Here is a 13,144-nt window from a genome sequence, read left to right on the forward strand (position 1 = left end):
TTTTAAAAATGTAAACAAAGCGATAGATTACACAAAGCAATTTTTCCATTACCGTATGTCGACAGTTACCAACAGAACACGTCACATTTCAGATCAATGTTTAGCTCACCTTAGTACCAGTCTGTATGAGTGGGTGTCAAGTCACTCATTAGTTTTCTTAAATTAATTGATTTCTCACCTTATTTCTTGAATGACGTATTCACTATGTTTATTTACCTGTATGCCGTGTGTTCTAACGGTCACACACCTGTATGCCGTGTGTTCTAACCGTCACACACACCTGTATGCCGTGTGTTCTAACCGTCACACACCTGTATGCCGTGTGTTCTAACCGTCCCACACCTGTATGCCGTGTGTTCTAACCGTCACACACCTGTATGCCGTGTGTTCTAACCGTCACACACCTGATGCCGTGTGTTCTAACCGTCACACACCTGATGCCGTGTGTTCTAACGGTCACACACCTGTATGCCGTGTGTTCTAACCGTCACACACACCTGTATGCCGTGTGTTCTAACCGTCACACACCTGTATGCCGTGTGTTCTAACCGTCCCACACCTGTATGCCGTGTGTTCTAACCGTCACACACCTGTATGCCGTGTGTTCTAACCGTCACACACCTGATGCCGTGTGTTCTAACCGTCACACACCTGATGCCGTGTGTTCTAACCGTCAGTATGCCGTGTGTTCTAACCGTCACACACCTGTATGCCGTATGTTCTAACCGTCACGCACCTGTATGCCGTGTGTTCTAACCGTCACACACCTGTATGCCGTGTGTTCTAACCGTCACACACCTGTATGCCGTGTGTTCTAACCGTCACACACCTGTAAGCCGTGTGTTCTAACCGTCACACACCTGTATGCCGTGTGTTCTAACCGTCACACACCTGTATGCCGTGTGTTCTAACCGTCACACACCTGTATGCCGTGTGTTCTAACCGTCACACACCTGTATGCCGTATGTTCTAACCGTCACACACCTGTATGCCGTATGTTCTAACCGTCACACACCTGTATGCCGTATGTTCTAACCGTCACACACCTGTATGCCGTATGTTCTAACCGTCACACACCTGTATGCCGTGTGTTCTAACCGTCACACACCTGTATGCCGTATGTTCTAACCGTCACACACCTGTATGCCGTGTGTTCTAACCGTCACACACCTGTATGCCGTATGTTCTAACCGTCACACACCTGTATGCCGTATGTTCTTATATTAACATACCTTTTAGTGCCACAAGCTTTTACCTCATTCCGTCCTCCCCCCCTCCCCCCTTCACCCCATTCCATCACTGAATAATTAATGTCAGCAAGTATTTTGTTATGAAATAAAAAGTGCTGACTGTGTCAGTCACGTGATGGCCGTATTGTGCACGGCTATAAGATCTATTGTTTGTTTGTTAGAGCTAGTCACGTGATGGCCGTATTGTTTCGTGACGACGCTAAAAAAAACTGATGTAAAACTGATATTTGTGTGGGAGGGCCAGGTCTAGTAGAAGGATGTAAAACTGATCTATGACAGGGTCAAGCTGTTAAGTATTGTAACATTGATCTTTGGTAGGGCCTGGTTGGAAAAAATTGTAAAATTTATCTTTGTGTTGACATCTACAAAACACGACACGTTGAACTAATGGCTGCTTTACACAAATGTCCGGTTTACACAAATGTCTGGTTTACACAAATGTCTGCTTTACACAAATGTCTGGTTTACACAAATGTCTGGTTTACACAAATGTCTGGTTTACACAAATGTCTGGTTTACACAAATGTCTGGTTTACACAAATGTCTGGTTTACACAAATGTCTGGTTTACACAAATGTCTGGTTTACACAAATGTCTGTTTTTCATAGATGTCTATTTGATGCCCTACCAGTTAGGATTAAAGCCCAGCACATGTCTATATCATGACCTAACGTTTCTGACTTTCTTGTTTCAGCCGCTCCCCCCAAGAAGCCGAGCAAGGAGGGCGGGGCAGTGTCACCCTCGGCCAAAGGCAAAACTCGACCTAGTCCAGACGACAAGTCCAGGTCGAAGGTCAAAACCGAGCCCAAAGTACCCAAGGCAGAGGGAAAGGTCGAGGTCGTTGAGGAAAATGTCGTGGTGACCCAGCCGGGGCTGAAGGAAGTTTCCAGAGCGTGTGACGTCACACGGACGGATGAAAAAACGGAAGTGGCTCAAGCACCTGCTATGGATGTTTCAAACAAGCCAGGACAGGGAGGGGCGGGGGAGCCGGTGCTAGCAGACGCCAAAACTGAGGGCAGGTCTGACCCCACTGGTCAGCCTGACCCACACACGTCTGCTCACCATAACGGCGACAGCGAGCAGCGTCCAGCACCCCAGCCCATCCACGGCATCCTCAAAGACTCGCACGGCCGAGAGTCGGCCTACAGTAACATGCATGACCTCACTGTCCAACAGAGACCTGGTCTGATGAAGGACCACTATGGCAGGCTCTCCCAGCCTCCCTCCCGCAGTGGTTCCACTCGCGACATCATCTACCACCAGGGATACGCTTCCTTACCCAGGGGCTCCACGCCCACCACCCCCACCCCAGAAAGCGCCTACTCGTACGGCTCCCTGCAGCGACGCTCCAACACCAGCACCCCCACCAACGGCTACTACAACGGTTCCACCTGGGGCTCGCTGTCCCGTAAAGCCGACTCGGACTCCGGCTTCCCCAACAGCAGCACCGACAGGAGCTACGGCAGCATCAGCCCCTCCCCCACCCCCAACTACCCCACGGCCTCCCACAGCAACCAGACGTACGCCGTCATCTTCCAGCCCCAGCGTCACGTGACCCAGGGCCACGCCTACAACCCCAGCCCGTCACGCTCTCTACAGTACTACAGTGACTCTGACGCCACTTACCAGCGCGGCGTCAGGGCCGGGAGCGTCCCCGTGGGGTACGAGTCCGAGATGGCGGTGTACGGGGTCGTGGGTTCCCCCCACGGGACTGTCCGTAAACACGACTCAGACTTGAACGTTTCAGCCGGAGCCGGCATGAGGGTCCACCCGGACGATGAGCAGTACCGGTCCGGCCCAGGCAAACGCCCGACCCCCAGACGTCACACCGTGGGAGCCCCGGGCAACCAAGCGGCTATGAGGGACGTGGTAAGTTTTTTTTTAAATCTATGATATCACAGTACGACGTCACTGTGTGCAACGTCACTGTGTACAACGTCACTGTATGACGTCACAACGTTACCATCACATCCATTTCCATAAGCTCAGGCCCCATTGTATCTAGTTCTGCTGTATGACCCTCACAGAGGCGTAGCGAGGGGGGAGGGGGGTGCGGAACGCACCGGGTGACACCATTTAGGGGGTGACACCAAGGCAAAAAATATCAAAATATATAGAGAAAAACTTTAAGGGGGGGGGGGGGTGCAAATCGAAAGTTTAGGGGGGGGGGGGTGCAAATCGAAAATTTGAAAGTTTGTCCCCCGGAAGGGTTGCTACGCCTCTGGGGGGTGACACCATTAAGTGCCGCACCGGGTGACACCCGACCTCGCTACGCCACTGAGTCCTCCATACATAGAATGGTATGTGATCACCTTTAGAATACATATAACATGCTGTACTACACTAAAATGAGTAGAAGATAAATGACCGTTGGCCGGTACCCGGAACATAATGTGACCCGCCGTTCACAAATCGTCCCAACAGTTCCAATACCAAAACTGGCAAAATCTCGAGAAAATGTCAAGTTCCATTGTTTCGGACAAAGTACTTCGTCGGAGCGAACTATAAACACAAAATGTAATAACAAATAATCCCTATAGAGAGAGGAGTAGGCGTTTTACACCGAAAACTTGACAAAGAAAAATAAGTCAACTGTTTTTTTTTTCATAATGTATCCCTGCCTTCCGTAGTTTTGCAATCAAAACGTTATATTTTTGTGTGGTTATAAATCACATTTCTATCCTTTGATCCCCCTTAAAAAAATTGCTGATAATTAAAAAAAAAATTGAAACGTTATTTTCCTAATCACTCTGATAAAGCACTCGTAAACCATTGATACTGGCTACAAGGGCGGTAATCCAACCAACATCTGGGGTTACTTATCAGCATGAAGGGCTTACATGGCGAATAGGTTAATTCTACCTGGAAAAAAATGCGCCCACTCACTAAAACACGGGGAGTAACTCATACTAACTTTTGCTATGAGTAAAGAATGGATTACTTCCCATGTTTTTTTACTCTGTTTATTTTACGGAGGGGCTTGGCAGAAAATCAATGAAGGAGTCACTAGCTATAGCAGGCAATTTTGTTGTGAGGAAACTGGGTTGTAAATACTGATACTCATGTGTTGAACACAAACACTTAGGGCTGATGTGTTAAACTCACACATACTGTATTGCTGTGTTGAACACGTAAACATTCTACTTCAGTTTTACACACCAAAACATTCTACTGCTGTGTTAAACACCAATACATTCTACTGCTGTGTAAAAATCATGAAAAAACTATAATGCCGTTTTAAACACATTAATGGTATAAACAGAGTCGTGCTCTGTCTATCATTACTTAACGCTTAATTGGCTGATACTAATTGAATTTGGATCAATGTTGACCTTAAGATAAACTTTTAATTATTGTAGCTCGCACAATTAATTTGTTGACATGTGACGTAACATCACGTGACTTTTGTTTACATTCTTCGATTTTTAGAAACCATGTTGGAAAACGTTTGGTCGATCTAGGCTTTAGGTGGGGTGGGGTGTGGTATCAGTATTTTATCTGGAGCTTGCATTCAACACATTAACTACAAATTGTTTTGACTGTGCACCAAATCATTGGCACTGTGCACCAAAGCATTGGCACAATGCACGACCGCACTACACACTACACAGCGTGTAAAACACAGATGACCCAGTTCCCGGCGTGTACCCCTACTGACCACACGACCGGGTTATGTCCCCTGTCGCCACAGCAACCCCAGGCTTGTGTTTGGAATATTTGCCTGATGCCATCACATGACTTATTCACAGGAAGGGGCGGGGCCTACAAGTAAATATTTACAAGTAGAATCCAACACACTGTAGTAGTCCCGCTTTACTCAACTATGTATCACAATGCCGAGTTTGTACGAGTCTTAAACCTCGTGAAATTTACCTGAGGTTTCGAGTCGTTTTTTCTTTCTTGACAAACATAGCTGCATCTGTCTGCACATCTCTGGTAAATATCGTGAAGAAAAAAAAAACACGGAACATGGAGGGGGAGGGGGTTCAATCAAGCCTAGGAACTCACTCTCTGAATAATTTTGTGTGTGCAGGTGTCTGAACTATTTTTAGCCACTTTCTATTTCTTGTCTGGGATGAGCCGGGGTTGAAATATGTGCAGCAGTAGGTAATGAGTGGAGCCCCGCCCGCCACACTAGCGGCCGACCGTCGGGCTGTGCTGCTGTGGTGGTGACTGCCACGGGTGGACGCTGTGTGTCTCATGGACCCCGCGCCGAGGGGTTGATCCACTGGATTTAGGCGTTTCATCAACAAGTGTTTCGATGGATCTGTTACTTCTGTGAGATCTAGTCAGTGTGGGACGACCGGTGACGTCATGTCACGTGATAGGTACTACTCGTCGTCGGACGATGGCTCGGAGTTGTCGTCGTCACTGGAGGATCTTAGACAGGTGGGTCATGGGTCTTGACACGTGGGTCATGGGTCTAGACAGGTGGGTCACGGGTCTTGACACGTGGGTCATGGGTCTTGACACGTGGGTCATGGGTCTAGACAGGTGGGTCATGGGTCTTGACACGTGGGTCATGGGTCTTGACACGTGGGTCATGGGTCTTGACACGTGGGTCATGGGTCTTGACAGGTGGGTCATGGGTCTTGACACGTGGGTCATGGGTCTTGACAGGTGGGTCATGGGTCTTGACAGGTGGGTCATGGGTCTTGACACGTGGGTCACGGGTCTTGACATGTGGGTCTTGACACGTGGGTCATGGGTCTTAGACAGGTGGGTCACGGGTCTTGACACGTGGGTCATGTGGGGGTCTATACATGTAGGTCATAGGGGAGGCGGTTTACATGAGTATATCATGGGCTTTTGAGACATGGGTCTTTGGGTGGGTCTACATACGTGTGTCACTGGGGGGGTGTCTACATACGTGTGCTCAGTGGGCTATACACTTCACACATGAGTCGGTTACGTCACTCATGTGCTCGTGACGTAACACGTAGGCTGGTTACATCACTGACGAGTTTGTTATGCCCCCCCCCCCCCCTCCCATACAAGCTGTATACGCCACGTTGCTATCCTTTCAGTGAACTGTAAACAAAACAAAACTAATCTTCGTTAAGACTCTCGACAATATGTTTACCCACACATCCAAACCAAGGAACCAAAACCACACAATTTTGTGTGGGGGGGGGGGGGGGTAAGGTAAACAGTAAACACCTTTTGTTATCAGACATTCATCAGTCTGGCCCGTCTGTCTATTCCATCTGCTCTCTCTTACGTCCGCTCGTCCGTCCCTGGCGTGTTTGATGGCAGGTTGTCAAATGTTGCACCACCTTCAACTATTCCTCCAATGTTTTGTCACCTCTGTGTCACCACGGTGTCACCTGGGAGTCTCCTCCCCTTGTATCGTCACCACGTAGCGAGTTGTCCTTCTTGACATATCTCAGACACGGAGTTACAGGCCAATAGAGGGACGGTGGGCATTCCTTTAATAGAGGGGGTCACTGGGTGCATTTATAAGCAGGTCACTGGGTGCATTTATAGCAGGTCACTGGGTGCATTTATAGCAGTTCACTGGGTGCATTTATAGCAGGTCACTTGGTGCATTTATAGCAGGTCACTGGGTGCATTTATAGCAGTTCACTGGGTGCATTTATAGCAGGTCACTGGGTGCATTTATAGCAGGTCACTGGGTGCATTTATAGCAGTTCACTGGGTGCATTTATAGCAGGTCACTGGGTGCATTTATAGCAGGTCACTGGGTGCATTTATAGCAGGTCACTGGGTGCATTTATAGCAGGTCACTGGGTGCATTTATAGAAGGTTACTGGGTGCATTTATAGAAGGTTACTGGGTGCATTTATAGCAGGTCACTGGGTGCATTTATAGAAGGTTACTGGGTGCATTTATAGCAGGTCACTGGGTGCATTTATAGCAGGTCACTGGGTGCATTTATAGCAGGTACCTGGGTGCATTTATAGCAGGTCACTGGGTGCATTTATAGCAGGTCACTGGGTGCATTTATAGCAGGTCACTGGGTGCATTTATAGCAGGACACTGGGTGCATTTATAGAAGGTTACTGGGTGCATTTATAGCAGGTCACTGGGTGCATTTATAGCAGGTCACTTGGTGCATTTATAGCAGGTCACTGGGTGCATTTATAGCAGGCCACTGGGTGCATTTATAGCAGGCTACTGGGTTCATTTATAGCAGGCTACTGGTTTCATTTATAGCAGGTCACTGGGTGAATTTATAGGTCAGTTGGTGGTCATTTATAGCAGGTCACTGGGTTCATTTATTGCAGGTCACTGAGTGAATTTATAGGTCAGTTGGTGATCATTTATAGCAGGGCACTGGGTCCATTTATAGCAGGTCACTGGGTGCATTTATAGCAGGTCACTGGGTGCATTTATAGCAGGTCACTGGGTGCATTTATAGCAGGTCACTGGGTGCATTTATAGCAGGTCACTGGGTGCATTTATAGCAGGTCACTGGGTGCATTTATAGCAGGTACCTGGGTGCATTTATAGCAGGTCACTGGGTGCATTTATAGCAGGTCACTGGGTGCATTTATAGCAGGTCACTGGGTGCATTTATAGCAGGTCACTGGGTGCATTTATAGCAGGTACCTGGGTGCATTTATAGGTCAATTGGTGGTCATTTATAGCAGGTCTCTGGGTTTATTTATAACAGGTCACAGGTGCATTTATGGCAGGTCACTGGGTGCATTTATAGCAGGTCACTGGGTGCATTTATAGCAGGTCACTGGGTGCATTTATAACAGATCACAGGTGCATTTATGGCAGGTCACTGGGTGCATTTATAGCAGGTCGCTGGGTGCATTTATAGCAGGTCACTGGGTGCATTTATAACAGGTCACAGGTGCATTTATGGCAGGTCACTGGGTGCATTTATAGCAGGTCACTGGGTGCATTTATAGCAGGTCACTGGGTGCATTTATAACAGGTCACAGGTGCATTTATGGCAGGTCACTGGGTGCATTTATGGCAGGTCACTGGGTGCATTTATAGCAGGTCACTGGGTGCATTTATAGCAGGTCACAGGTGCATTTATGGCAGGTCACTGGGTGCATTTATAGAAGGTCACTGGGTGCAATTATAGCAGGTCACTGGGTGCATTTATAGCAGGTCACTGGGTGCATTTATAACAGGTCACAGGTGCATTTATGGCAGGTCACTGGGTGCATTTATAGCAGGTCACTGGGTGCATTTATAGCAGGTCACAGGTGCATTTATGGCAGGTCACTGGGTGCATTTATAACAGGTCACAGGTGCATTTATGGCAGGTCACTGGGTGCATTTATAGCAGGTCACTGGGTGTATTATAGCAGGTCACTGTGCATATACAGAAGGTCACGTGGTGCATATATAACATTGTGGCAGTGTTTTCTCACCGACCCTTTCAAGGTCATACATTTAAGTTCTAATAATAGGTTATGGTAAAAAAAAGTAAGGTAAAATAGCCATGGTCAGGTTCTATGACCTTGTTGAAATGTATCAAATGTATTGAAGAAGCGAGATGAGGTATGACCTCTATGGTTATTTATGGAATTTTCAAACCTAGAGAAATATTCTAATCAGAAGATTGTTGTGTCATACGTGCTCAAAATACTGGAATATTCGATTCCTCTACCCCCTGCCACTGTTTACACACGCCTACTTGGGACAACCCCCCCCCCCCCCCCCCCTCGTCCCCACACTTTCGATTTGTACATAAAAGTCTTTTTAATAATTCCATCAAATGTTATAAGTGTAGGTTACCTAACACTGCTATAATGTTTTCTATAATGTTTTTTTTTTCTTTTGCGCTGTCCGCTAAAGTATATTTAAAGTGGGATCTGGAATGTGATAACATACAAATAAAACATGTTTGAAATAAATGTATAACGAACCCATGGGTTATATTTTTCCCTCAACTGTGGAGGTGTGGCTTAATTACCGGATGAGCTGTTTAAAACGTTACTTCATTCACATGTCTACACTATGTCTACACAGGTTAGCTGTTGTGTTTGTTGGTGCTGTGTTGATGTTAAATTCTACATGTGGACGTCCAATCCCCCACCCCACCCCCACCCCCTACACCCACCCCCTTAACCAGATCACTCGGGCACACAGAAACTGTCCTTTATTCCGTCCCTCCCCCTTTAAGGACGTATGGAACAGCTTCCCATTACATGCTGTGGTGTTTACAGATGTGGCCCATAATGCCGTCTCGTGTTTATTTGATTCTACATGACTTTAATATCACAAGTTTTTAAATTAAACACGAACATTCTTTATATTAGACTGTATGTAAGATTCATCGGTTTTATACATTAGCCTAACGTATTACTCTCTATATGACACATGCTTACCTGCATATACAACATCTTGCATAAATGTAATAACGATTAAGACATTGAAAATAGAAATAAAACAGAATAAACTCAAGATAAACCAAGACATTAGACAAAAGAAGACAGAAGACACACCAAGACAGAAGACACACTTAAACAGATGACAAGTCACGACAGAGAGAAGACAGGTCTCCCCCCCCCCCCCCCGCTATCGACGATGTGAGGCTGAACAGCCCTGTGTTCTATGGAATCATCAAACTTGATACAAAATTCTGGCACTACCAGGCTAGCAAACTTGTGGGTGAGGGGGGCGGTGGGGCGTTCATTAAGGCGACGTGTCGCGATTGGCTAGTGGGGTTTGTGACATGGTTATTGCTCTTCTGGGGGAGGGAGGGGAGGGGGGGGGAGTGGGGTGGCGGCATCTTGTGCTGTTGGGGTATTCTTCTAACGAGGTCATCTGTGGATCCAGGGAGAGGATGTGGTACCATTCCATCAGTCTCAGAACTGTCGCCGGCACCAGAGTCTTGTGGTGTGGTGTTGTGCTGTGCTGTGTTGTGTTTACTTGTGTTCGAATGGAACAGCTCACTGCCGTGTAGATCTTGTGATCGTAGTTTTTCTCAATGAATCGGAAATAGTGTTTGTGACGTCATTAGCCAATTCATTTGATCTAGAAAATGTTTATGACGTCATGTCTGTTCATTACGTTGCGATATTGACGCCATTGTTTACATTGCACTGAAGGTGATGGCTATCAATGGCATGGCTATCTTGTCTCCTCTGTGGGGTTGTACTCATTGTGTGCAACTGTCTTGAGGGGGCGGGGGAGGGGGTCTTGGGGGACAAATCCGTTTATTGATGTTGTAGTGAGCCCTCGGAGGGATGATGGGGGGGGGGGGGGGTGGAGGGGTGGATAACGAGAAGTAAATTCTGAGTGGTCTCAAACCACTTCCGGTATTAGTAGGATTCTGGGTGATTGGTGTATGTTGAATTCTGGGTGATTGGTGTATGTTGGATTCTGGGCGATTGGTGTATGTTGAATTCTGGGTGATTGGTGTATGTTGAATTCTGATTGATTGGTGTATGTTGAATTCTGGGTGATTGGTGTATGTTGAATTCTGGGTGATTGGTGTATGTTGAATTCTGGGTGATTGGTGTATGTTGAATTCTGGGTGATTGGTGTATGTTGAATTCTGGATGATTCGTGTATGTTGAATTCTGGGTGATTGGTGTATGTTGAATTCTGGGTGATTGGTGTATGTTGAATTCTGTGTGATTGGTGTGTGTTGAGTTCTGGGTGATTGGTGTATGTTGAATTCTGGGTGATTGGTGTATGTTGAATTCTGTGTGATTGGTGTGTGTTGAGTTCTGGGTGATTGGTGTATGTTGAATTCTAGATGATTGGTATATGTTGAAGTCTGCGTGATTGGTGTATGTTGAAGTCTGCGTGATTGGTGTATGATTGTGGTATTTTGGGCTGTCATTTTTGTGTGTTTGATACTTTTTCCTGTCTCTTAGTGTTCGATGTTGTTGGTCAGTGGTGTGTGATTATTGTAGTTATTCGCGTTTTGTGTGTGTTGAAAATAGTTAGGGCTTTGAGTGACAATGCTGATGTTTTATAGACTTGTTGCTAGTTTTATATAGACTATTAGATCTGGTTGTTACCAACCCGTTTGTGAACTGACAACCATATGGTTTAATAGCGTGCTGTGAAGTGGACGAAGCCGACCAATCAGAAGCGCCGTAACAAACAGCAACAGCGTGTTTATCCGGTCTTGAATCAGACAGGACATCGAGGCGACTTATTCAGCCGAGTACCCGTGGATTTCCGTTATGTAAATTTTCATCGCCCCAGGGGTTGGGGGTCGTTGACTCGAGGGGGGTCGGGAATAACCTGTTTATCTCCTCCATTATTTGATAAATTGTTCACCCATTGTTATATAAATGAAACTTTCTAGAACTCCTTAACTCCCTCCAGTGGCGTAGGCAGGGGGGGGGGGGTTTATAACCCCCCCATAGATCCCTCGGTATATATAAAAAAAAGTATGTGGGGGGTGCAAATCGAAAGTTTGAGGGGGGGGGTGCAAATCGAAAGTTTGTCCCCGGGTAAAAATTGGACCCCCCCCCCCCCCTTGAGACGATCCTGGTTACGCCACTGACTCCTATATCCTCTATCTTCCATCCAGTTTTGTCCCTATCCCCCTTCTATGGCTTCACTCTCAAGTTTCCCTCACTCTCTGACAATCCTTTCTCCTCTTTTTTTTCTCCATTCTCTTCTAGTCTTTCTATTGACCCCCCCCCCCCCCCCCCTCTCTAGCTCCATCATCGACTGTCTCACTCAATCCAATCTAGCTGTTTTTAGGCCGCACCAACCCCACTCCCCAGATCCCCCACCCCCGCCCAGAACCTGAAGACCCAGAGTGTTTTCTCACGTCCATGCTGTTACTGTGTGTGAGCGGCTCCTGTGTGTGAGCGGGTCATCTGTAGGACACGTGAGTCAGATCTGATTGTTTGGGGATCCTTGCCCCGATCGATTTCTGCTACCGTCGTCGTAAGGGTCAAGGCCAATCTCTGCTCACGAGTTTCCCCAAATCTCAGCCTTGATGTCTCTCTACTGAGTTGTCAGCAGACGACAGTTGGTGCTGGCTGATTTAAGCAGACAACTGGTGTCCGTTCATCGAAGCAGACGGCTGGTACCATCATATGTGCTCACCTCGCTTCAGTCTTTGAAGACGTCGGAGTTTAATTCAGCACAAAGGTGGGGTGGCGGGGGAAGAGGTTGGGAGCGGGTACTTACGACGTCCAATGGTGAACCTGGCATAGGCACAGTGTCCAGAACTGACATCCCAAACAACACAACTCTAGTGAACTAAAGCAGTCAACGAAACTTGACCTGACACTAACATACTTAGTTCATCACCTGACCTTGACCGCTGCCAAATCTTCCTCCGACCTTATAAACTAACCAACAGATCAATGGCCCCCAAACGTTTAAAAAACATCTTTTAAATACTGGGTTAAAGACACGGCTAATATTAAATCCGCGTGTTTTTAGAATTGTAAATCTTCTTAATCTTCCATCTCATTTTTGTCCATCTGATCGTTGCGGGCTTACCTCCAGCATTTATTTGATCAATCTAGAAGTGGGCGTCATTCGAGGGTGTGTGTGTGGGGGGGGGGGGGGGATGTTGTTTCAACGGTAGACTGGACTGTTGGTACTTTGATCAAGAACTGTCCAGTTGGTACTTTGATCAAGAGATTATCCTTAGAAACCGAGATTCACTAGAAACTAAAGCTGTGCAGCTGTTTGACACACAGTTGTGTGGGCTAGTCATGCCCCACACACAGATGTGGGGGCTAGACAACATGCCTCACACACAGATGTGGGGGCTGGTCATCCTGCCCCACACACAGATGTGGGGTTGGTCATCCTGCCCCACACACAGATGTGGGGTTGGTCATCCTGCCCCACACACAGATGTGGGGTTGGTCATCCTGCCCCACACACAGATGTGGGGGCTGGTCATCCTGCCCCACACACATGTGGGGGCTGGTCATTCTGCCCCACACACAGATGTGTGGGACTGATCATACAGC

The 13,144-nt window shown here is 47.2% G+C and overlaps 1 protein-coding gene across 8 annotated transcripts in view; it reads left to right on the forward strand.

The window, feature by feature from the left end:
- The window catches only part of LOC131953643 (SRC kinase signaling inhibitor 1), a 97,109-nt gene that overhangs the window by 36,859 nt on the left and 47,106 nt on the right, over window positions 1-13,144 (forward strand). For 7 of the 8 annotated variants that reach the window (XM_059316940.1, XM_059316949.1, XM_059316975.1 and 4 more), the window contains one exon: window positions 1,945-3,119. In XM_059316940.1, the coding sequence (XP_059172923.1) occupies window positions 1,945-3,119 (1,175 nt within the window). Of the gene's footprint in view, window positions 1-1,944; window positions 3,120-5,354; window positions 5,640-13,144 lie in introns of those variants that run through there. The other variant, XM_059316991.1, reaches the window with a different exon arrangement.

The sequence above is a fragment of the Physella acuta genome, unplaced genomic scaffold (genome assembly GCF_028476545.2).
Source record: "Physella acuta isolate Inbredline_101_S28 unplaced genomic scaffold, ASM2847654v3 ptg000076l, whole genome shotgun sequence".
Taxonomy (NCBI): domain Eukaryota; kingdom Metazoa; phylum Mollusca; class Gastropoda; family Physidae; genus Physella; species Physella acuta.